At 37.8% G+C, this 22,039-nt stretch overlaps 6 protein-coding genes across 6 annotated transcripts in view; 2 read left to right on the top strand and 4 right to left on the bottom strand.

Annotated features, from left to right (window-relative positions):
• LOC103861069 (potassium transporter 9) overlaps nucleotides 1-22,039 on the bottom strand; it is a 645,946-nt gene that overhangs the window by 420,925 nt on the left and 202,982 nt on the right. The gene's annotated exons all lie outside the window — the stretch shown is intronic.
• Nucleotides 1,166-3,951, top strand: LOC117132634. Its single transcript, XM_033287403.1, has 3 exons — nucleotides 1,166-1,513; nucleotides 1,607-3,533; nucleotides 3,938-3,951. The coding sequence occupies exons 1-3, from the start codon at nucleotides 1,166-1,168 to the stop codon at nucleotides 3,949-3,951; spliced, it is 2,289 nt and encodes a 762-aa protein (XP_033143294.1).
• On the bottom strand, nucleotides 5,282-6,565 carry LOC117132633. The gene is made up of 2 exons (XM_033287402.1): nucleotides 6,122-6,565; nucleotides 5,282-5,869 (listed from the first exon to the last, which is right to left on the bottom strand). The coding sequence occupies exons 1-2, from the start codon at nucleotides 6,563-6,565 to the stop codon at nucleotides 5,282-5,284; spliced, it is 1,032 nt and encodes a 343-aa protein (XP_033143293.1).
• Nucleotides 10,922-15,283, bottom strand: LOC103861202 (berberine bridge enzyme-like 21). The gene has a single exon (XM_009138905.3). It carries the CDS (start codon nucleotides 12,662-12,664, stop codon nucleotides 11,045-11,047), a length of 1,620 nt encoding a protein of 539 aa, XP_009137153.1. The 5' UTR covers nucleotides 12,665-15,283; the 3' UTR covers nucleotides 10,922-11,044.
• LOC103861201 (berberine bridge enzyme-like 19) lies at nucleotides 15,527-17,369 on the bottom strand. The gene has a single exon (XM_009138904.3). It carries the CDS (start codon nucleotides 17,255-17,257, stop codon nucleotides 15,650-15,652), a length of 1,608 nt encoding a protein of 535 aa, XP_009137152.2. The 5' UTR covers nucleotides 17,258-17,369; the 3' UTR covers nucleotides 15,527-15,649.
• Nucleotides 18,535-21,939, top strand: LOC103861200 (putative leucine-rich repeat receptor-like serine/threonine-protein kinase At2g24130). Its single transcript, XM_009138903.3, has 2 exons — nucleotides 18,535-21,226; nucleotides 21,310-21,939. The coding sequence occupies exons 1-2, from the start codon at nucleotides 19,969-19,971 to the stop codon at nucleotides 21,603-21,605; spliced, it is 1,554 nt and encodes a 517-aa protein (XP_009137151.1). The 5' UTR covers nucleotides 18,535-19,968; the 3' UTR covers nucleotides 21,606-21,939.

Genomic DNA, 22,039 nt, shown 5'->3' with positions numbered 1-22,039 from the left:
GCTAAAAAAACCCAAGATTTTGATTCTAAAATTTTTATGGTTCATAAAGTCATAGAAGCTAACGATTATGGGTGGGTGACTTTCGTTTGTGATTCTGTGTGCTTGGAGAAGCCTTATGTATGATAAGGAACTTATCTCACCAATTTAAGGTATGAAATCGAGTTTTTTTCCAGATCTGTTCGTCAGACGACTTACTTGGGAAGTCGTCTCGCTGTAGACGACTTACCTTTCAGTCGTCTGGCTGTAGACGACTTACCTGGAAGTCGTCTGGTCAACGCAGAAGTTATTTTTGCAATTGACTTTGAAATCTGTAACCTGAGACGACTGAAAGTTAAGTCGTCTACTATTGTTTGGTTTCAAAAAAAATTCCAAAGAACCTAGACGACTTACATTTCAGTCGTCATAGGTTAGTTTTGCATTTGACTGGATAATTTCAGAAGTTTGACTTCTCCAGACGACTTACATTTCAGTCGTCTGGCGAAAATTAAAATAATAATATTTTTTTTAAAGTAAACAACTTACAATTAAGTAGTCATAGGTTAGTTTTGCAATTGAAAAAAAAAACTTCAAGATTTAATTATACACAGACGACTTATAATTCAGTCGTCCACCAGACGACTTAATTGTAAGTCGTCCAGGACTTTTTTCCGAGATTCTGGTCAAACCTCGTAAATCCTGGACGACTTACATTTCAGTCGTCTCGTGGACGACTGAATTATAAGTCGTCTGTATATAATTAAATCTTGAAGTTTTTTTTTTCAATTGCAAAACTAACCTATGACGACTTAACTGTAAGTCGTCTACTTTTAAAAAAATATTATTATTTTAATTTTCACTAGACGACTGAAATGTAAGTCGTCCAAAAAGTCAAACTTCTGAAATAATCCAGTCAAATGCAAAACTAACCTCTGACGACTGAAATGTAAGTCGTCTAGCTTTTTTGGAGTTTTGTTTTAACCAAACAATAGTAGACGACTTAACTTTCAGTCGTCCGAAATAACAGATTTCAAAGTCAATTGCAAAAATATTCTCTGCGTTGACCAGACGACATATAGTTTAGTCGTCTAGACAACTTAGATTGAAGTCGTCCGCGTCAGTCTTTAATAAACTTTCGTTTTCTTTGTTCTAAGTTTGCTAATGTGTTATATTTTGACTTTTTCAGATGATGCGTCAGTTACATGCAGTGTATGGAGAATGGTTGTTGAAAGATGGATGTTGGAATTTTGTGGTTGATCATTTCAAAGGAGCGAGAATGTTATTTTTGAATGAAAGTTCGACACATGCTGATCTTGTTGCAATGGCTCAAGAAGATTATAACCTGGACATGAACACAGAGTCTGTGGAGCTAACCTACTCATTACAACATATGGCTCCAGACCTTCCTCCTATTCATGTTACAAGTGATAGACAAGTTCGGAACTTGCTCGAGATAACTAAAACGCATGAAGTACGTCTTTGTGTATCAAGCTTTAGCAAGATGAGAACGGTTTCAGAGGAAAGGGATGAAGATCATGTGGGGGATGAAGCTGAGGAGGGGGATGAAGCTGAGGAGGGGGATGAAGCTGATGTGAGCGATGAAGATGAAGAGGGGGATGAAGCTGAGGAGGGGGATGAAGCTGAGGAGGGGCATGAAGCTGAAGAGGGGGATGAAGCTGAGGATCATGATGGGGAGGAGGATGCTGACATCCCTGTTGTTGCTGATGCTGAGGATTATAGTGAGTATGGAAAGGTTAAAGATGAGGATGAGGAAGAAGATGATGAAATCTGTTTTGATGATTACAAAGGGGCATATGGTTGTGAAGGAGAAGGATCATCTGCAGACAGAATCTATGTCAACCAGAGTTTTGCTAGTAAGGATGCACTGCTTTCAGAGTTGCGGTTGACAGCGGTGAGGCGTAGGTTCTCCTTCAGAATATTCAAGTCAACGAAAACTCTGTTTGTGGCAACATGTCGTGTTAGTGGTTGTCAATGGAAGGTCCGAGCAAGTGTGAAACATGGGACTAAAACGTTTTGGGTAACCAAGTATTTGGCAACTCATACATGTTCCATCCCAGACAGAATCGCTCAGCGGAAACGTTGTACTCCGAAGTACATTGGTCGACTTTTCATAGATCGAGTTGGAATCATTGATGGGTTGAATCCGCAGCATATCAAAGATGCAATGAAGAACATGTTTGGCATGACACTTGATTACACCACTTCATACAGAGCATTGTTATATGCGCAAGAAATGGTGAGAGGATCAGCGGAAGACGGGTATGAGCGACTGCCTTCATATTTGGAGCAAATCAAGGCAGCAAATCCGGGTTCTATCACAGCTATAGAACTTGATTCTCTGAATAGATTTAAGTATCTATTTCTTGCTTTTGGAGCTTCAATCAGAGGATTTAAGTATCAGAGAAGGGTCATTGTGGTAGATGGGACTCACCTAAGTGGGAAGTATGGGGGTACTATGTTGGTTGCAGCCGCACAAGACGGTAATTTTCAGATATATCCATTGGCTTTTGGGATCGTAGATGGTGAGAATGATGAATCTTGGGAATGGTTTTTCACAAAATTGGCGAGCTGTGTATCTGATGAGTATCCTCTGGTGATAGTCTCCGACAGGCACGCCTCCATTATAAATGCGTGTGAAAAGGTGTTTCCTTGGGCAACCCGAGGAATATGTTATTATCACCTTCAAGAGAATATTGTCAAAAAGTATAAAGGGAAGCATCTCTTGTACTTGGTGAAAGGTGCTGCTTATGCTCATACACTTTACGATTTTGATCGGTACATGGATGAGATACGGAGTGCAAATCCGGATCTTGCTGAGTATCTGGAGGAAGCCGATGTGACCCTATGGTCTAGGGTTCATTGTCAGGGAGACAGGTACAACTTAAAAACGAGCAATATCGCTGAATCAATTAACTCCGCACTGAAGCGAGCAAGAGGATTTCCTATTCAGTTCCTGCTGGAGTTCATAAGGGAGAAGCTAGGAAGGTGGTACTGGAAAAGGAGAGGAGATGCTTTGAGTCTTACAACTCAACATAGTCGGGGTGTTGAACACTTGCTTGCTGTCCGAGAGGAGAACGCGTATACTCTGAGAGTCCAACAAATTGATGGATGGAAGTTCTTTGTGAAAGGTGGCAATAGGGACTGTAATGTTGATCTGGAACTTCAAAAGTGTGATTGTGGTGTCTATCAAGTCGAGAAAATACCTTGCTCTCATGCTATAGCAGCTGGAACAGCAGCTGGTGTGCATATCTCCACACTTGTGTGGCCGGTCTACTCAAAGGATACTTTGTTTGCAGGATACTCAGAGAATATATATCCTTGTGTTGGACAACTTGTTGAGGCACGCACATGCTTTCCTCCGGAAGTAAAGCGTGGTCCGGGGAGACAGAAGAAATCAAGATGGCAATCTTGGTTGGAGCTATCCAGGATGAGAGGACGCAAACCCCGGAAGCAACACAGGGTTTATAGGTGCTCAGTCTGCAAAGAAACTGGCCATAAGCGTCCACAATGTAAGAACTGGCGTGGAAGACCTTTAAGTAAGTCGTCCAGAAGACCTTTAAGTAAGTCGTCCAACGTCTTAACTAGAATTTTCTTCTGGTAAGTCGTCCAGAAGACCTTCTGGTTAGTCGTCCAACGTCTTAATTAGAATTTTCTTCTGGTAAGTCGTCCAATGATTTTCTATGTTTTATGAACTTCTCTGTAGTCGTCCAGAAGACCTTTAAGTAAGTCGTCCAATGATTTTCTATGTTTTATGAACTTCTCTGTAGTCGTCCAGAAGACCTTTAAGTAAGTCGTCCAATGATTTTCTATGTTTTATGAACTTCTCTGTAGTCGTCCAGAAGACCTTTAAGTAAGTCGTCCAATGATTTTCTATGTTTTATGAACTTCTCTGTAGACTCTATGTTATGAATTTATATGTTTTATGAACTTTTCTTTGTAGACCTTCTATGTTAAGCATTACATATTCCGAAACTAATTCCAACAGTGCAATTTAAAAAATATAAGTTAAACATTACATATTCCGAAAGGTTACTGCACTACCAAACTAATTTCCTACGGAATTCTAGTTTGGTGTGAGGATAGGTTACAAAAAACATCATCCTATCCTGACCCTGTTAACATCCCCTAATCTACCTAACAACAGTACACAAAAGCATCAAGTTCAAATACAATCGCAATAACACATCCAATATCTAATCATACGTTGCCAGGTTCTCATCATTGTCTTGGTTTTCCCATTCATGGCACTTAGGAAGCTCTCGAAATATATCCAGCGCCATCTTCTCCCTGATGGTCTTCCCGTGTTTTTTGTCAAACGCGGTGGGAAATTCTATCCCAAGAGCATGACATTCGATGTACTTCAGAGTGAAGGGGCCACAATCACCAGCTCGGCACTGAGGTACTCCAACGGTTTGTCTCGCATATGTGTATGGCTCCAATGTGTATTGAACATTTTGTTCGTCAGAGAGCGCGCACTCAACAAGCAGATAAGGGACCATTGTGACAAAAGGCTCCATTACCTCATCGAGTTCTTCAGGGCTAATATGAGAGACAATGCTGTCCCAGACGACGATGTGCCTCTTAGGGATCGATATCCATATAGCAATCCAATGCTGGTTCTTGAAGTTCACAGGTGCATAGATATCATCCACATCCACCCCCCAAACCTTCTTAGATTGGCAAAAAGAAGGTATCAAGCCTGCATGATAATTCCACGCCCCACCAGGGAGTCTTCTTCCTAAACCGTTGGCATCAGGAGCGTCGCTCTTAAAATCAGGGTAGGAGGCCCTCCACTGCCGAGAAAAGACATGATCAAGAAAGCACATTCTGTCGCTCCTGAAATGTTCTGGATGGTTTTGGTACAGTTGCCTCAGTATATTAATAAAAGCATCCATTTGCTGCATATAAAACAATACAAGTCAAAAAAACTTACAGACGACTTACAGACGACCTACAGACGACTTAGAGACGACTTAGAGACGACTTACAGACGACTTACGTAAGATAACTACCAAGACAGAGCTCTCTCGAGGAACTCGGTTCTGTAGTAAGACTCGGTTCTTTGGCTTCCTTCTGTCCTGCTTTCGCCCCATTCACACTTTCACTCTGCAATTTCGAGTTCACAGTGTGTTTAAAAACTATTAACAAAAGCCCTTACAGCAAAGATCAAATTCACACTAGAAACAAAGCACACATGTTCAGAATCAAGGCATACAGTGGTTCATCAAAGCACACTAGAAACAAAGCACACATGTTCATCAAAGCACACAAGAAACAAATCACATCAGTCCTGACTCTTCCTAACACATTGCCTAGTGACTCTCTTCTCTGCAATTTTGGGAGAGGTTTTGGTACTAACCCCGGGTTCGTCAACAGGTTTTGGTGGATTTGAAGTGGTTGTAAGTTGACGATCATCAGATGAACCCCCTCTGTTGGTGATTCCCACCTTCTTCTCCACAGCTTCAATCCTATCCGCCAGTAACTTGAGCTCCTTAAGACACGTCCCAAAGCCAAGATTAATGGCATCAGATATGTCCTTCAAGGTCTTTTCAATCTGCTGACCTTCACTACCCGCCGCAGGTGTCTCAGCAGAAACAGAAGACCCTTTACGAGCTTTCTTCCGAGGTCTGCTACTTTCTTCCTTCACAACACTCTCTGACTTCACGGGACTCACTTCATTCTTCACTGGAATCACTTCCATCTTCACAACCTTGCGAGTACCGGTGACTGGCCAGCATTCCATGGTCCACTCCCATCCAGGATCATTAAACATGACTTTAATTATGTTATCCGCGGCAGGGTCATCTACGTCTCCGTCCCATTTTGGAAACATTTCATCAAAATCCTTCTGAACGAAGTTCTTCACGATAGTCTGCAATAAATAAAAGATATAAACTTAGTTAAGTCGTCTGAGAAGTATTTTGTTCACAGACGACTTAAAGTTAAGTCGTCTGAGAAGTATTTTGATCACAGACGACTTAAAGTTAAGTCGTCTGAAAGTCTTCCAACAAAAAGACCACTCAGACGACTTATAAGTAAGTCGTCTGAGTGGTCTTTTGTTGGATGACTTCCACACGACTTAACTTTAAGTCGTCTGAGAAGTCTTAGGAGTGAAGTTAAGTACCTGTTTATTGATAGCAGTCTTAAAAAATTTGCGTTGTCTTTTGCCACCCTTGTAAGCCAGCAACAGTGGAGACGGTCTGTTTGGTACGGGAGACCCATAATTAGCACCCAATTCTGGCAGAGCATAGTATGCCCACACTTGGAGCACTTGTATGAACCCATCAACAGTGTAACCAGTTTGCGTCAAGTCTTTTGCCTTCAGAGAATCCATCAGCACCTTAAACGCCACTCTCCCCCATGGATAATTCTCAAATTTTTCTAAATCCATCACTAGCCTTGCAAGACTAGCTGATGTAGCGGATGAGAACTTTTTCCCTTCGATGTACCCTGCGTAGATGGCAAGGTATCCCAGCCGCATGCGATCATCCCGAGACCACTCGTCGCAGTTGTAAAATGCTTCTGTTATCTGATCAATACTTGGCCCAGTATCGATATCAACACGCATCTTCTCCTAGAAAGCAGCCATCTCCGTCGTAACCTCACACCTTGGATTTTCCAGGTCTTTGATGTAATCGCAGTTCAGCCCAGTGAGGTGTTCAAACTCTATCAGTGAAAACCTCACAGGTTGTGAAACGACAAGACTCCAGAGCTCAAACTTCTTCTTGATGTCTAGCTGGAAAGAGAGCATAAAATGTACCAGCCTTGAAGTCCAACCAAAGTCAAGCTCCTTGAATTTGATGAACACTCCTAACTTCGACGCCTTCAGATCCTCATATTCGTCAGCTGTGAGACAATCACATAGAGCTTTAAACAACTTCGTGTCATCAGAATGATACGAAATGCTCCTGATTGCATCAGGCTCTTCTCCTAATGTAAACATCCTCGGCGGGAATTCTGGTAAATCCATTTAAAGGCCTGCAAATAATCACAAACAACCATCTCAAACAACCATCTCAAACACATAGTTTGCGCACTATGCTAAATGCTATAGAAGACTTCCAGACGACTTCCAGGAAGTGAGAAGACTACTCAGACGACTTCCTGGAAGTCGTCTGAGTAGTCTTCTCACTTCCTGGAAGTCGTCTGGGTAATCTTTCAGCAAAAGACTACAACAATCTCAAAATCTTTTAAACAAAAGACGAATGACTTACAGTTGGAGAATATATTGTCCGAGAAGATATGGTCGGAGAAGATGTGGCCCCAAGCCGTTACAGATCTGCAAATCGAAGGGAAAAGAAGAATCAATACTAAAATATTTAGGGTTTTTCCGGCGGCTAAACGCCTTAATACATGAGAAATAACATACCGGCGGCGGAGTTTGGCAAACGAGATTTCAGATCTGAAAAAAAGAAGCGGACGGTCAGTTTAAACTACGAAAATACTCTACGGCATGAAGGAGAAACGAGATTCGTCGTAATCGGAGAGATTACCGGCGAAGATAACGGCGGAACACGACCACGGTAGGGTTTTCGTCTTATCGCCTTCGAAATCGCCGTTGGAGAGAAACGGCGCTAGGGTTTCGTAAAATTGTGAAATAGTGAAAAAAATAGCTTTTATATGTCCGGTAAATGATCCGGTTAGGTTAAAACGTACATTGGTAAAATTAAAGGTTCGGTACGATGTGGACGACTGAAATATACGTCGTCCGTGTAAATTATTCAACAGACGACTGAAATATAAGTCGTCCACACCCTAAACATAACCCCTAAACTTATTTATCTAATTAAACACTTCATAAAATCAAATCAAACTTGAAAAGTGTTTACTATACACAGAAATAAACACATATTGGTGAAAACTAATTTTTGAAAAAAAACATTTTAGTTTTCCAAGATCTAACCCTAACAATACATACAATACTAGAACATATGTTTGCCAAACTCCTAAACCAAAGAATATAATGATACACTACTTCCACTCATCTATCTTCAAAACAAATCAATTTTATCATATCTTAATTTATATCACTTAAAACTGTTTATAATTACTTGATTTTTATTTTTCACGCATCAAAATATTTTTTACAAGATTTATAAATTATTTTTAAAATAAGCTGGTACCAGACGACTGAAACTTCAGTCGTCTAGACGACTTCCAACAATTCAGACGACTCAGACGATTTACTGGGGCTATATTCGTAAAAATGGCTTCTGTTTTTTTGTTTGGTCACAAGGGGCTGAGCTGTAATTTCACTAGGCTTTTAGGTTAGTTTTGCATTTGATTCAAGTTTGGGTATAGGTTTGGGATTAAAATCAAGTTGTGGGTTAGTTTTGGCAAAAACCCCAATTAAGAAATCATCATATATAAAACAATATCAATTTTGAAAATTAAGCTGATCAAATATAACCAAATTGACGTTTTTGATGTGTTGATTCCTTAATTTTAGAGTTTTGATGCTTAAGTTAAAGGATTAAATGGTATTTTTAGTTTATATTGTCCAATCAATCAAAAGATAAGGTTCAATCGGCGTCATAATCCATGATCAATGCTTCTATCAAATCAATTAGAGGTTATATGATTAATATTCATATACAAATGTCATTATATAAATATGAACCATAAATGTAACATACCAAAACAATTGTGAGAAACATGAATGCTTCTTTAAATATATATATCAAAATTAATTCCAAGTAAATGGTCATAAAATTTAATATTTTTGAACGCTTGTAACACACAAAAAAACAATATAAAAGAACATTATGTAACATACCAAAACAATAGATTAGTGATTGCTCTCCAGAACTTTTTTAGTGGTTGCTTTGCATGATCCAGTCAACAATATGTATATATATATTGGTACGATCAAAAATAAATTTAGTGCTAAATATGAAACAAACTGAGATTCTAGTCAACGAAATTAAATTCAAAATCAATCTGTGACAATCAAAAATATTAATATATGTTTTGGTTTCAACGGTGAATTTCTATTACCAAATTCGGCCAATATTAATGAGTACATATATAACCGGAATTAGTATCATATTTAGCTTCAAATTTCCTAATTTGAAATATTCATATGGCAATCATACATTGTCATGAATGAAAAAAAAAATTAGAAAGTCAAAAGTCACAAAGATATATATATTAGAAAGTCAAAAGTCACAAAGATTAGATATAATGAACTATGGAACAAAAATTTGCATGTTTTTATAATGTAAGCTTATTTGTTTTTTTTTTTTAAGTTTGTGTAGTTGGTAGGTGAAATTAAGTAGAGAAATTGCACCCTATATACATGAAAAAAAACTTAAATACACTAACTAACCAAAATTTCCCCCTCTCTCCTACTTTCTCTTCCTATCTCTCTCTACTCTCTCTCCCAAAATCTAATTTTCATTTTTTTTTGGGTTATTTGGCAAATAAGCCCAATTAAGTATATCTTATGAAAAATCAAATTTATGAGAGTGAGCAAAGACTAATATAAATTTATTATGAATTTAAGAAAAAAAAACATGAGAAACATGAGTTTACGGTTACCAGCTTTGCAAGAAAATCGCCATAATGATATTAAAATCTCACTATTTAATTTTACGTAACTTGCGCTCCACTACAATTATAAACTTGTCGTAATTGTAATATTCGCTGATAAATCAACGCAACAAAAAAAAATATTACATTAATGACTGCCATATGTAATTCCATGTTAGTATTCCAAATTTATTTGTGTTTCCAAATTTAAGGAAATAATAGTTAAAATCATCATATTAAAGGATTTGACTTGTTCAAAAAGTATATTAGAATTTAAAATTACATAATTTAGGAAAAAATAATTGAATTCATAACAATTTTACACCTACCAAAAATACAAAAAAAATATACAATCAATAACTCCAGAAATGTTTTCTCACCAAATGAATTTCATAGAATCCCATAATATTTATACATTCACGAATGCAATTCAATTTGGTTTGATAGACAAGAAACCGGTTTATTAAACCGAGCTGGGTGTTTGTTAAAAATCTATTTTATAATTTCAATAGATTTCAATTGATATACAATAAAATATATTAATCTATTTATTCTATTGATATATGATAAAATCTATTTACAAAATAATGGTTTAACTAAATGGTTGACATAATAATTCATCCCGAAGCCACTAAAATAATTTAGAGTAACATTTGTATCATCATACTCAAAATACCTCCATGGCTTCTTATATATTTTATGGGGAATATGAAAAACCGATGATAATTATATATTGTCATTTTGTTTTTAGTGGTTTGTATACATGATGCAAATGACCAATATATCATGATGTCTCGATTTTATGTAAAAAATAATTATAGAATATAAAGGTGTTGGAGAGTTCCTCCTCGTATATGGTCTATGGTAAATCAAAAAAAAAAAATTGGCATAGGACAAATCAATTTCGTGAACGTTCACTATAGAGCCGGTTTCTAGATCTAATAATGAGGATGCATATAATATATCATAGTAATTAAAATCTAATGATCAATGGCAAGATATGTAATTAATCTAGTAAAAAAAAGGGTCTTTAAATATATGGTGCGAGAGTGATTGTGGTGTTGTCACATAGGAAATGACATTTTTGATAATAACACATGAGGGAAAGGTTATTTAATAATAGTGCTCCTCAAATAATAAAAAAGGGATTGCAACCCAATTGGGTCTTATAGTCAAGTAAGTCAACACTCTCATTCATCAATTTAGTCACGAGAATCATAAACGGTTTAACAACTCACAATTTTCCACAATTTGTGCCATAATTTTCAAAATCAGGTATAGCTATATACTCAACAATCAAACGGTTTTGAACTTTTGCTTTTGTCATCAACAATACCAACCCCTTTTAAGTTTTTCTAACTTAATGAAAATAATCTTGTTATAGAGTTCCACATATGTATTCAATATTTCAAATCATACTATTATATTCTCCTTCACCAAACATTACTGGTTTAATAGTAAATAACCAAACCTTTTCAAATTTTTATAATAAAAACAAAAGGTAAGTCTTTTTCCGCTATGCCTTTCTTGGCAAGGTAGGTATACTCTGTTCATTTCTGAAGAAATTATCCGGATCAACCGCGGTCTTAATCTTGACTAATCGATCGAAATTCTTACCAAAATACTTCCTTCCATACACCTTTCCTTCCTTGTAACTATTCACCCCGTGATCATTCACACCGATGTCAACATCTCTGTAGTTCAAGTAAGCATTCCTAGGGTTCTTGCTCACAAACCCGGTCATGAAACTGTAAAGCACCTTAGCCTGGTTCAAGTAACCCTTCTCTATCTCCGCAGACGACTCTTTCCAGTTAACAGAGTACTGAATCTTGAAAAGCTTCTTCCGGTGCGGGAACGGCGTTGCGTCCTCGGCCACCTCCGCCATTCTCCCACCGTAAGGATTGAAAACAAGCCCTATCTTCCCTAACTCGATCATCTTCTTGAACAGCGACTCAATCCCATCTCTAGGAATCTCGGTCGCTACATAATCAGACTTCCTCTTGCCGAAGCTAGCGGAATCAAGATCCCGATCAAGAAACACTTTGGGATCGGTTTGAGTAGCGTTCTCATCATTGTCCCACCATAACGCAGACTGAATCCAAGTCATCTCCTTGCAAGCCTCCTTCTTGAGCCCCAGCTCAGGGAACTCCTTAGCAAGAAGTGAAACGACGTCGTCTGCCCCGCCTAAGAAAAGAGCAACCACCGAAGCTCTCACCGTCTTCACCTTATTCCTCGTAGTAGGTTGAATCAGCATCCTCATGAAGAGGTTCTTGTCGGTTTTCGGACCAACGAACTGCCACTTGTGAACCATGTCCACCGCTCCGGAGTCCATATACTGCTCCACTCTGAACACCGTAACCGTCGACGGTACAGGAACGAGCTTGACCTTGTACCCCAAAACGACGCCGAAGCTGCCTCCTCCTCCGCCGGAGATCGCCCAGAAAAGATCCTCACCCATCGCTTTTCTATCCAAAACACGACCTTTCACGTCGACGATCTTGGCATCCTCCACGTAGTCCACCGACAAACCGTACTTCCTCACCATGTTACCGTACCCGCCGCCGCTTAAGTGACCGCCGACGCCAACCGTCGGACAAACTCCGGCGGGGAACCCATGGACTTTGCTTTCCCGCCAAATCCCGTAGTAAACCTCGCCGAGAGTGGCTCCGGCGGAGATCCACGCCGTCTGATCGGTGATGTTAACCGTTACGTCGCGGAGATTCGACATGTCGAGGATGAAAAACGGTTTGTCGGAGATGTAAGAGAGACCATCGTAGTCGTGCCCTCCGCTTCGGATCTTGAAGACGAAGTTTAAGGGCTTCGAGCAGAGGACGGCGGCGCTGACGTGGCTATATGAGCGAGGAGTGACGATGATCGTCGGTTTGGGAGTGGAGGAAGTGTTGAACCTCGCGTTTCGGATGTATGCTCGGAGGACGGAGGAGTAGGAAGGGTTTGTCTGAGAGAAGACGTTTTTGGCGATTTGGGCTTGTGGTGTTTTAGTCTTGTCGGAGAAACATTGAACGAAGGATTCGTAGACGGAGGACGAAGAGGGAGGTGCAGCGAGTGAGGACAAAGGGAGAGAGTAGAAGAAGAAGAGAGAGAGAAGAAGAGAGACAAGGGTATGTGTTTTAATCATTGTTGAAATGATTCGTTTGCTTCTTCTTCGCTGTTTTGTGGTATGTACTTTTATAACAGCGAGACAAGTGTATGTCTGTAACTTTTTCAGTTTTTTAGTAATTATTTTAAGATTAGCTATAATTTTTTCTTTTTTGGTATAATATCTAATTTTAATGGAGAAGATTTTTAAATTATTATGTACCTTTTATCATTTGATTTGATCCACAGTCCACTGGACATTTTATAATTTGATTTTGTTTGGGTTATTAGTTTTATACTTCTGTTTTGTCTTTTGTCGTAGCATTAGTTGGTGTCCGTGACTCTGTAGCAAAGGTTGTTGGGTTTCATGAACTTCACAGGAATCTGGAGAAAAAAATAACAGGTTTAAAGAGAAAATTTTACATATTTCTATATGTAATTCCGCGTCAAAAAAGAATGAAAGATATTCTTGTTTGATGACTGTTTTTGACTCATTGTTTAGTGATTTTTTTTTAAATGTAAAACTTATTTAAAATCATATTAATTTAAATATAGTTAGCTTTCGAGAAGACTAAATTGTTAGTTATTGATTTGCTTTACTTATTTGGCGAAATCTTATCAAATTAGATTTGCTCTCATATGTGTTGATTTCTTTGTAGGGAAAGTCAATCTTATTTGCGTATATTATCATTGTGAATTTGTAATAAATCCAAAAAAAAAATTTCGTCCACAAAGATAATTTTTTTATTGTTCATACATATATAAAAAATTGAATTGCATAATTTTCTATTATTATCAATGTTCAGTAAAATTAAGAAAATAATAATTTAGTGCACTTTTTAATTTTTTTTTTACAATTTACTATTATAAAAACATGTATTTTGATTTTTTTCGTACTTTAAAAAAGCTAATAATAAATGAAAATTCTAAAAATCAAAATAAATATGATGAAAATGAAAGATGACGAAAGAAAAAAAGTAAATAAAAATTAAGACATAAAATTTATAAATTCAATGAAATTATATTTTTGTGAAACTAATTTTTTGCCCTAAAACTTTTATTCTGTGAAATGGAGGTAGTATTTGATCATGAAACTTGAAAATTGATTACTGGTAGAATGCATAAATGTAAAATCCATAAATATTGTTCGGAACTACAAATCATGTAGACACACACATTAGTCATGTCTTCACATTTTTTACTTTTGTTTTTGAAATTATACATTTTGAAGAGAATTCACTATCATAATAAGTACATAAATTTTGATCTTAACAAATCAAAGTATGGCTAACAATACGTCATGGTGTGCTTCGTTTCTAGCACAATACATAATACTCTCAAACTTACAACTTCTCAATGGACTGATGCTCTCTGTTCATCTCATTAAAAGATAAATAACTCGAAAAACAATCTTAATATTTTACAATACATGTCGCCGGTTCTCCAGAGTTGTATGCTATCAGGGTCAAGGTCGACCAATGACATGGTGAGGCATTCAAAGCATTACTATATCTTCTCTATCCATTAGGGGCTGGTTATTTGTCAGGAGAACCATGTGCCATTGCCGTGGCTCCTCCGGCCCTCACCATCATTTCGCCGACCTCCCCTGCTTTCGCACCAGTCAAGCGCCATCTCAAATAATTTAGAGGCTGTTGCCTGATTTCACGGATGAGTTGTATGTCATAATGCACTTTTGTTTATTTTTAAAATACATAATATCATTATTTTACCATGTGTTTAATATTTAGAAAATAATCAATTTATTTTTATTAACAGTTTGGTTTTTCTTAATTACTAAAGATATTAAAGAAAATTATTATGTAGACATTATAAAAACTATAAGGTGATAAAAATAAAAGGTTCAAATAGCCATTATAATTAGTACTCCCACTTGTTCCGTTTTATCAAGTGAATACTCATTGTCAAACCCACAAAAATACGCTTTCAGTAAAAACCGTAAAAATGTATTTTTCCGTTAAAGATGCAAAAATATATTTTTCCGCAAAAAAGACGCAAAAACACATCCTTTTAATAATTTTGAATATGTTTCTTCACACAGCATTGTACATGATATACTCATTCAGTAAAAAGCCACACAACATTGTACAAGATATACTCATTCAGTATTCACTTGATAAAAACAAAAGCGTTGCTTCCTCTTGGTCATTATATAAAATATAAATCATGTACATGATTTTGCGGTTGATCGGCGAAAAAACATGATTTTACAGTTTTAGCAGAATATGGTGAAAATTTTGATTTTACGATTCTTGTGAAAAAACTTGAATTTACGGTTTTGAGAAGAAAATATGGTTAGACTTGATTTATGAAAGCAACCAAATATAATGTTTATATATAAGAAAAAAATTAAGTTAGATAAAATTGAGTTAGATATATGAGAAAAACAAATAAAACTTGGTTTGTATTGTAAATTTGGTATGGTGATTTTTTGTTTATATATTTGTTTTGAATTTAGGTTGGTTATAAATTTTTATTGGTTTGATTATGGATGATTCATTGTCCATTTTAATCCAATCTATTACATCTATTAAATCATTTTATTCATTAATCCATTTGTACCTAATTTTTATTTCTATTAAAATTAGTGATTTGGATGGGATTGAATAGATCCATTAACTTTTATCCATTTAGCCAATTCTAGCCTTGTCACTAGATGAACTTTAGATTGAATATGGTGACTTCGTCGTCCCCAATTGTTGGCGGCGATGTTGTAGCCGTTACATCGATGTATTGCGATCATGATCCTATACAACAGGAAATGGTTGAATAGGCCAGTCCCTTCGCAGACACTGTCCAAAATCACAGTTAACTAACAGTCTACCCGTTCAAGATTTGGTTTGCAGCACCAGCAATTTTGATATATTACTTCTCTCTCAATCTGTAGGCACAGAGAAACCATACAATATATTAATATCCAAAACCAATGCATTCTATATTGCTTAACCAAAGCATTACATTATTAACGTTAAACCAATCTTTCATAACAAATGACAAACAATATATCTTAAAACTTGCGTGGCAAGGTAGGTATACTCTGTTCATTCCTAAAGAAGTTCCTTGGATCAACCTTGGTTTTAATCTTGACTAATCGATCAAAGTTCTTTCCAAAATACATTCTTCCATACACCTCTCCTTCCTTGTAGCTATTCTTCCCGTGATCGTTCACCCCGATGTCGACATCACGGTAGTTCAAGTAAGCACTTCTAGGGCTCTTGCTCACAAACCTGGTCATGAAACTGTGAAGCTCTTTAGCCTCGTTCAAGTAACCCTTCTCTATCTCCGGAGACGACTCTTTCCAGTTCACAGAGTACTGAATCTTGAAAAGCATATTCCGGTGCGGGAACGGCGTTGCGTCCTCCGCAATCTCCGCCATCTTCCCGCCGTAAGGATTGAAAACTAACCCGATCTTTCCTAACTCGATCATCTTCTTGAACAGAGACTCAATCCCATTTCTAGGAATCTCGGTAGCTACGTAATCAGACTTCCTCTTCCCGAAGCTAGAGGAGTCAAGATTCCGATCAAGAAACACTTTGGGATCGGTCTGAGTAGCGTTAACGCGATTGTCCCACCATAACGCGGACTGAAACCAAGTCATCTCCGTACAATTCTCCTTCTTTAAAGCCAACTCGGGAAGCTCCTTACTAAGAAGCGAAACGACGTCGTCTGCTTTACCTAAGAACAGAGCAACGACCGAAGCTCTCACCGTCTTCACCTTATTCCTCGTAACTGGCTGAATCAGCATCCTCATGAAGAGGTTCCTGTCGGTTTTCGGACCAACGAACTGCCACTTGTGAACTATGTCCACCGCTCCGCCGGCCATATACTGCTCCACTCTGAACACCGTCACGACAGGTGGCACGGGAACGAGCTTGACCTTGTACCCCAAAACGACGCCGAAGCTAGCTCCTCCTCCGCCGGAGATCGCCCAGAAAAGATCCTCACCCATCGCTTTCCGATCCAAAACACGACCTCTCACGTCGACGATCTTCGCGTCGATCAAATGATCGACCGACAAACCGAACTTCCTCAACATGTTACCGTACCCGCCGCCGCTTAAGTGACCGCCGACGCCAACCGTCGGACAAACTCCGGCGGGGAAGCCATGGACTTTACTCTTCTCCCAGATTTTATAGTAAACTTCTCCGAGAGTGGCTCCGGCGGAGATCCACGCCGAGTTCTCGGCGACGTCGACGGAGACGTCGCGGATGTTCGACATGTCGAGGACGAAAAACGGTTTGTCGGAGATGTACGAGAGACCGTCGTAGTCGTGCCCGCCGCTTCTGATCTTGAAGACGAAGTTTAAGGGCTTCGAGCAGAGGACGGCGGCGCTGACGTGGCTATACGAGCGAGGAGTGACGATGATGGTTGGTTTGGGGGTGGAGGAGGTGTTGAACCTCGCGTTTCGGATGTAAGCTCGGAGGACGGAGGAGTAAGCAGGGTTGGTCGGAGAGAAGACGTTCTTGGCGATTTGGGGTTGTGGTGTTTTCGTTCTCTTGGAGAAGCATTTGAGGAAGGAGTTGTAGACGGAGTGCGATGGTTGAGAGAGAGAGGGGGGAGGTAGAGAGAGGAAGAGGAGGAAGAAAACGACGGAGAAGACACAGGTTCGTCGCATTGTGTGTAATGAAAATGAGATTTGAGATTGTTCTTGTGTCTCGTGTTTGTGTTTGTCTTGTGCGTACTTGTTCTGTTTATTTATAACCCATGAGTGAAGATGTTTCGGAAAATATTTTAATTCATTTAAAAACAAATTGCAATTATTTTATATTAGCATACAAATTTGAAATTAGCATTATATGAATTATGAAATATAGAATTAAGGAGACTTTTTATTCTTTGGTCTAAAACTATGAGTATTCATCACTATTCAAAACTCACCAGTAAGTCACGACCTCTTGGTTACTATACTATTGTAATCAAATAAAGTATTATTCTTGAACCAACTATCGCTAGTTGATATACAAATACTTTTAGTTTTTTTAGGGATAGGCTAAGAAATGTCGTTTGTATTCTTTTTGAAAGTCATTAAACATCAATCAACATGAAATTAAAAAAAAAATAGACTGAAACGTTGTTAAAAAGAAAAAAATACTAAAACATTAACCAAATTGAACAAACAAATACAGATACCGATAAAATAGAGAGTAATTTTGTAACAGAAAATGATATTAAAGATCTTCGATACAAAAAGAAAAAAATTTAGAAAGAAACGATTGAGCCGTTAATTTCGTTTAATTTTCCTTGTTTTATTGGTCAACATTTAGTTAATTTCCGTTTCATCGCTGGTTTAAAAGTCTGGTCAACGTCGGTGTTGGAATCCTATCGGGATTGTGGGACTGTGGAGGAGTAAAGAAAAGTTCGAAGAGAAGACTATACACAACGTGCCATTTATAAATGTGATATATGTTTACAATATATAATATTAAAAGTTTTCATAATCATGATCTTTTGCCAAAAAGTTTTTGCTAGTTCGCTTTAATTTCCCACTTTCTAACAATAATAGAATTGAAGGCTCTAATGTATTGTTTTATTTGTCCCTATGTATTGTTCTCTCTGTAGCACTAATACATACCATGTGAAGGATACAAGATATTGAATATGACATTTTGAAATATAAATAAAGAATTTTCATCAACTATCAAAATCAGAAATGAGACGTATTAAGAATTTGTTTGACTATTACTAATATGAATTGCATAACTTAAATTTCGTCTTTTATGTTTCTGACTTTTAAGTCTTCTTCCGTTAACGATTTTAAAAGCTCCAGTGGACACATTATATGATTATATGTAGGACGTACACGATACAATCCCATTAAAGACGTACAGATAAATAGTTTTTAGGCACACTATACCGTAATTCTTTTGTTTTAAAGGAAACTTTTTTTTAAAACCAGTTTTAAAGGAAACTTTATCTCGTTAAGTGAGATTAAAATGCATCCTTTGTTGACGAGTCTATGATAATATTTATAGGACGTACACGATACAATCCCATTATATTGCAATTTGTAACATAAAACTGAAATATGCACAACATATGGGGGCACTGGGGCATGTTCAGGATTAATCACGTTAAAAACCTAATTAGCCCTTACGGCCTAAACGCTGTAAAATGAAGTGTCGACAGAGTTAATCCAGAGATATATCATGGAATGTTGTTGTTGAAAAGTTGAAAATGGTAGTGTTCTTATTTGTGTGGCTTACATTAAAATACGTGGGTTGGTAGTAATGATGTGGTCGTTCACGAATTCATTCCATGATAACTTGTTTTTATTCGTTTTCCAATGCCTAAAATATTGCATGCTCACATACACTTTATCTTCTTCTTAAAAATGTATGTGGTTATTATTAATGTTATATTGCACTGAGAGGAGGATTACTCTGCTCGTACCTAAAGAAATTCTTAGGGTCTTACTTAGCTTTAACAACCATCAATCTCTTTAAGTTTCCCAAAAAAATACTTTGATCCATAGATCTCATATTTTGCAACACTATTCGTCTCACCACTTGAATTGCCTCCAACACTTTCAGCCACGTTGTAAAGTTCTCTCATCAAACCGAGATTAATTATCTTCATTCCATATTGCATAGTACTGAACCTTGAACAAGTTTCCTTTCCGGTGAGGAAACGCTGTGGCGGCCGCTGGAATCTCGTCCATCACTCCGCCGTAAGGGTTCCAGTACATCCAGACTGTTGAATTTCAACTTTTGTTTTTTGAATTTCAACATTGTTCTCCAAATTTTCTCGATTCCTTGTTTAGGATCGGTTTCTTGAGGAAAAAGCTATTGTAAATAGTGTAGATATTCCAAAATCTGAAACAATTGAGCTTAAGTTGGTAACTATATTTTTCTTCTAAAAATAGTACTGACGAATTCGTTAATTTCAAATTTTATATCAATTAAGTTAGAATTTTAGTTAAACTATCAGCATTAAAATTCAACTGTATTACATTTTTATTCATGGAGAAATTTAGAAATAAATATTTTCTATCCAATTTTGATGAGAAACAAATTAATCAAAAAAAAATATTTTCTATTTATTCAAGTTCTGAAATATAAAAAATTGTCCAGTTCTTTTATTCCTCACGTGGACTCACCTGTCTGAACCTTGAAATTACATTTTCTTTTCCCCAAATTTACCAACATTAGATATTTAAATAATCTTTCTTTTTGTTTAAAACAATATTCGAATAAACATTACAGCTTCCAAGCACACGATCACAAGGAAGTAAATGGGCTTCCCACTCTTTTTCAAAATAACCGCCAACAACACCTTATATACACAACCTCTCTTGCCTTCTCTCTCACGTAACCGCAAAACTCCGCAATGGCGTCTTCTCTCTTCATCTTCTTCCTCACTTTCCTCTCAAACTTCCTTCCTCTCTCTGTTCTCTCAGCCACAGTACTCGAAGATCTCGCCACCCTCACTCCACCTCCCGACTTCACCACCACCATCACCACAAACTGCCTCCATAATCCTCTGCTCCGTTACTGCACCAACACTTCTTCTTCTTCTCCGATGAACATCACTGAGATCTTCCGCTCCACGATCGTCGCAAGCCACCTCTGCAACGAGTCCAAGAACCCTAACTGCATCGACTCCTTCCCCAAGATCAGAATCCACGGCCGTCCTAAAACCGCCGCGCTCTACCTCTCTTTCGACTTCTTCTGGAAGTACTGCCCTCTAACCGTCGTCGAGATCCAGCTCGTGAATAACTCTCTCAAGAGTGAGTTTCCGACAAACGTTCTCTCTTGCGCTCAGATTCGCACTCTTGACCTGAGTTACAACCAGTTAACCGGTTCTGTTCCGGTTCAGAATCTCTCCCGGTTAACGAACTTGACCCATTTGAATCTCTCTTATAACCGGTTTTCGGAGGATAAGATCTTAAATTCCGAGTTCTTTAACCGGTTTAACGCCTCGAGTTTCATACACTCCGGTTTACTTCCAGATGTGAAGCGTTACAAGATGAGAGTCTTGGTCTTGTTGGTTGTGTTTCCCGTAGTGGTGATTCTTCTCTGTTGTTGCTTGGGATGGTTATGTCTCAAAAGACCTGATTACTTACCGAGAACGTGCAGGAGGAGAAGCCACAAGTTCACATCCGCGATGCTCGATGCAGCGACCGATGAGTTTTCGGATCAGAGACTCGTGAGCAAGAGGAAGGGAGTGGATATCTACAGGGGAACGTTGAGAGACGGGAGAGAGGCAAAGATCGAGGTGTATACAGAGAAGGTTTCGAAAGAGAAGAGGCGCGAGTTTGAAGAGGAATGCGAGGCGGTTTTGAAGCTAAGACATAAGAATTTGGTTAAGGTTTTGGGTTGGTGTAATAGCAGAAACTTGAGAGCTTTGGTTACTGAATGGACTGATGGAGAAAACGTTGAGACTTGGCTAAATTCTTCATTGGCTTCCTCGTGGAGAAGGAGGTTAAGAGTGGTTATGGGAGTTGTGGAAGGTGTTTTGTATCTGTGGGAACAATGGCCTGAGGTTACATTTGATCTGAACACAAGAAGTGTTTTGTTGTCTGGTGATGATCAAGAACCATTGATTTCTCAGTTCAAGATTGGAGATGGAAACAACTCATCAACAAGTAATGGCTCTTTTCTTTCTTCTTTAAAATAAATTTTTGTTAATGACTAAAAGCTAAGTGTGTGTTATTGTTGTTATTTACAGATATATTCAACTTTGGATTGTTTCTTTTGGAGATGATTACAAATCTAAAACCTAATGAGGAACAAGAAGATTCGGAAATGAGGTATCTTGAGTATATAAGAGTTCATTGTCCGGGTAATGTAGAGAGGGTGGTTGATGAGAAGATGAAGATTGAAGATAGAACATTGGAGAAAGTTAAGGAAGCGATTACACTTGGACTTATGTGTACTGACGGAACACCGTTGAAGCAACCAAGCTACACGCAGATTTATGACATGGTGGTTTCTTTGTATGAGTCTAGCTCAAGGCATCATTAAGAAGATAGTGTAATTAGGTTAGTGTTATTTAAGAATTTAAGCTTCACCACTCTTTTGTTTTCATTTTAGTTTTTATGGTTTTGTTAGGATTCTAAAACATATTTGGATTTCTTTTTTTTTTGTGCAACCATCTAATATGAAGTCTTGGAGAGCTTAAACGAGTACAACCGGAAGGAAGGAAACTTAACGCCGAAAAAAATTAACAAAGACCATTACAATGAAACAAAAGATAAATGACGTTGAAACACCCAAATGAAAGGGTTTCAAAACATATTTGGATTTCTAAATCGTTTTAATCTTTGATTGATGAGAGAATTTGCAAAAAAAAAAAAAAAACTGGAAGAAATGATATTTTGTAAATGGGCTTTAACGAATTAAATCTGGACTAGGCTTCATGGTTCTCTCGACCCGGCCTGGCTTCATGTGAACGGGTC

Source organism: Brassica rapa, chromosome A03 (assembly GCF_000309985.2).
Source record: "Brassica rapa cultivar Chiifu-401-42 chromosome A03, CAAS_Brap_v3.01, whole genome shotgun sequence".
Lineage (NCBI taxonomy): Eukaryota > Viridiplantae > Streptophyta > Magnoliopsida > Brassicales > Brassicaceae > Brassica > Brassica rapa.
Note: the sequence above shows the minus strand (reverse complement) of the source record. Positions and strands in the feature narration are given on the sequence as shown.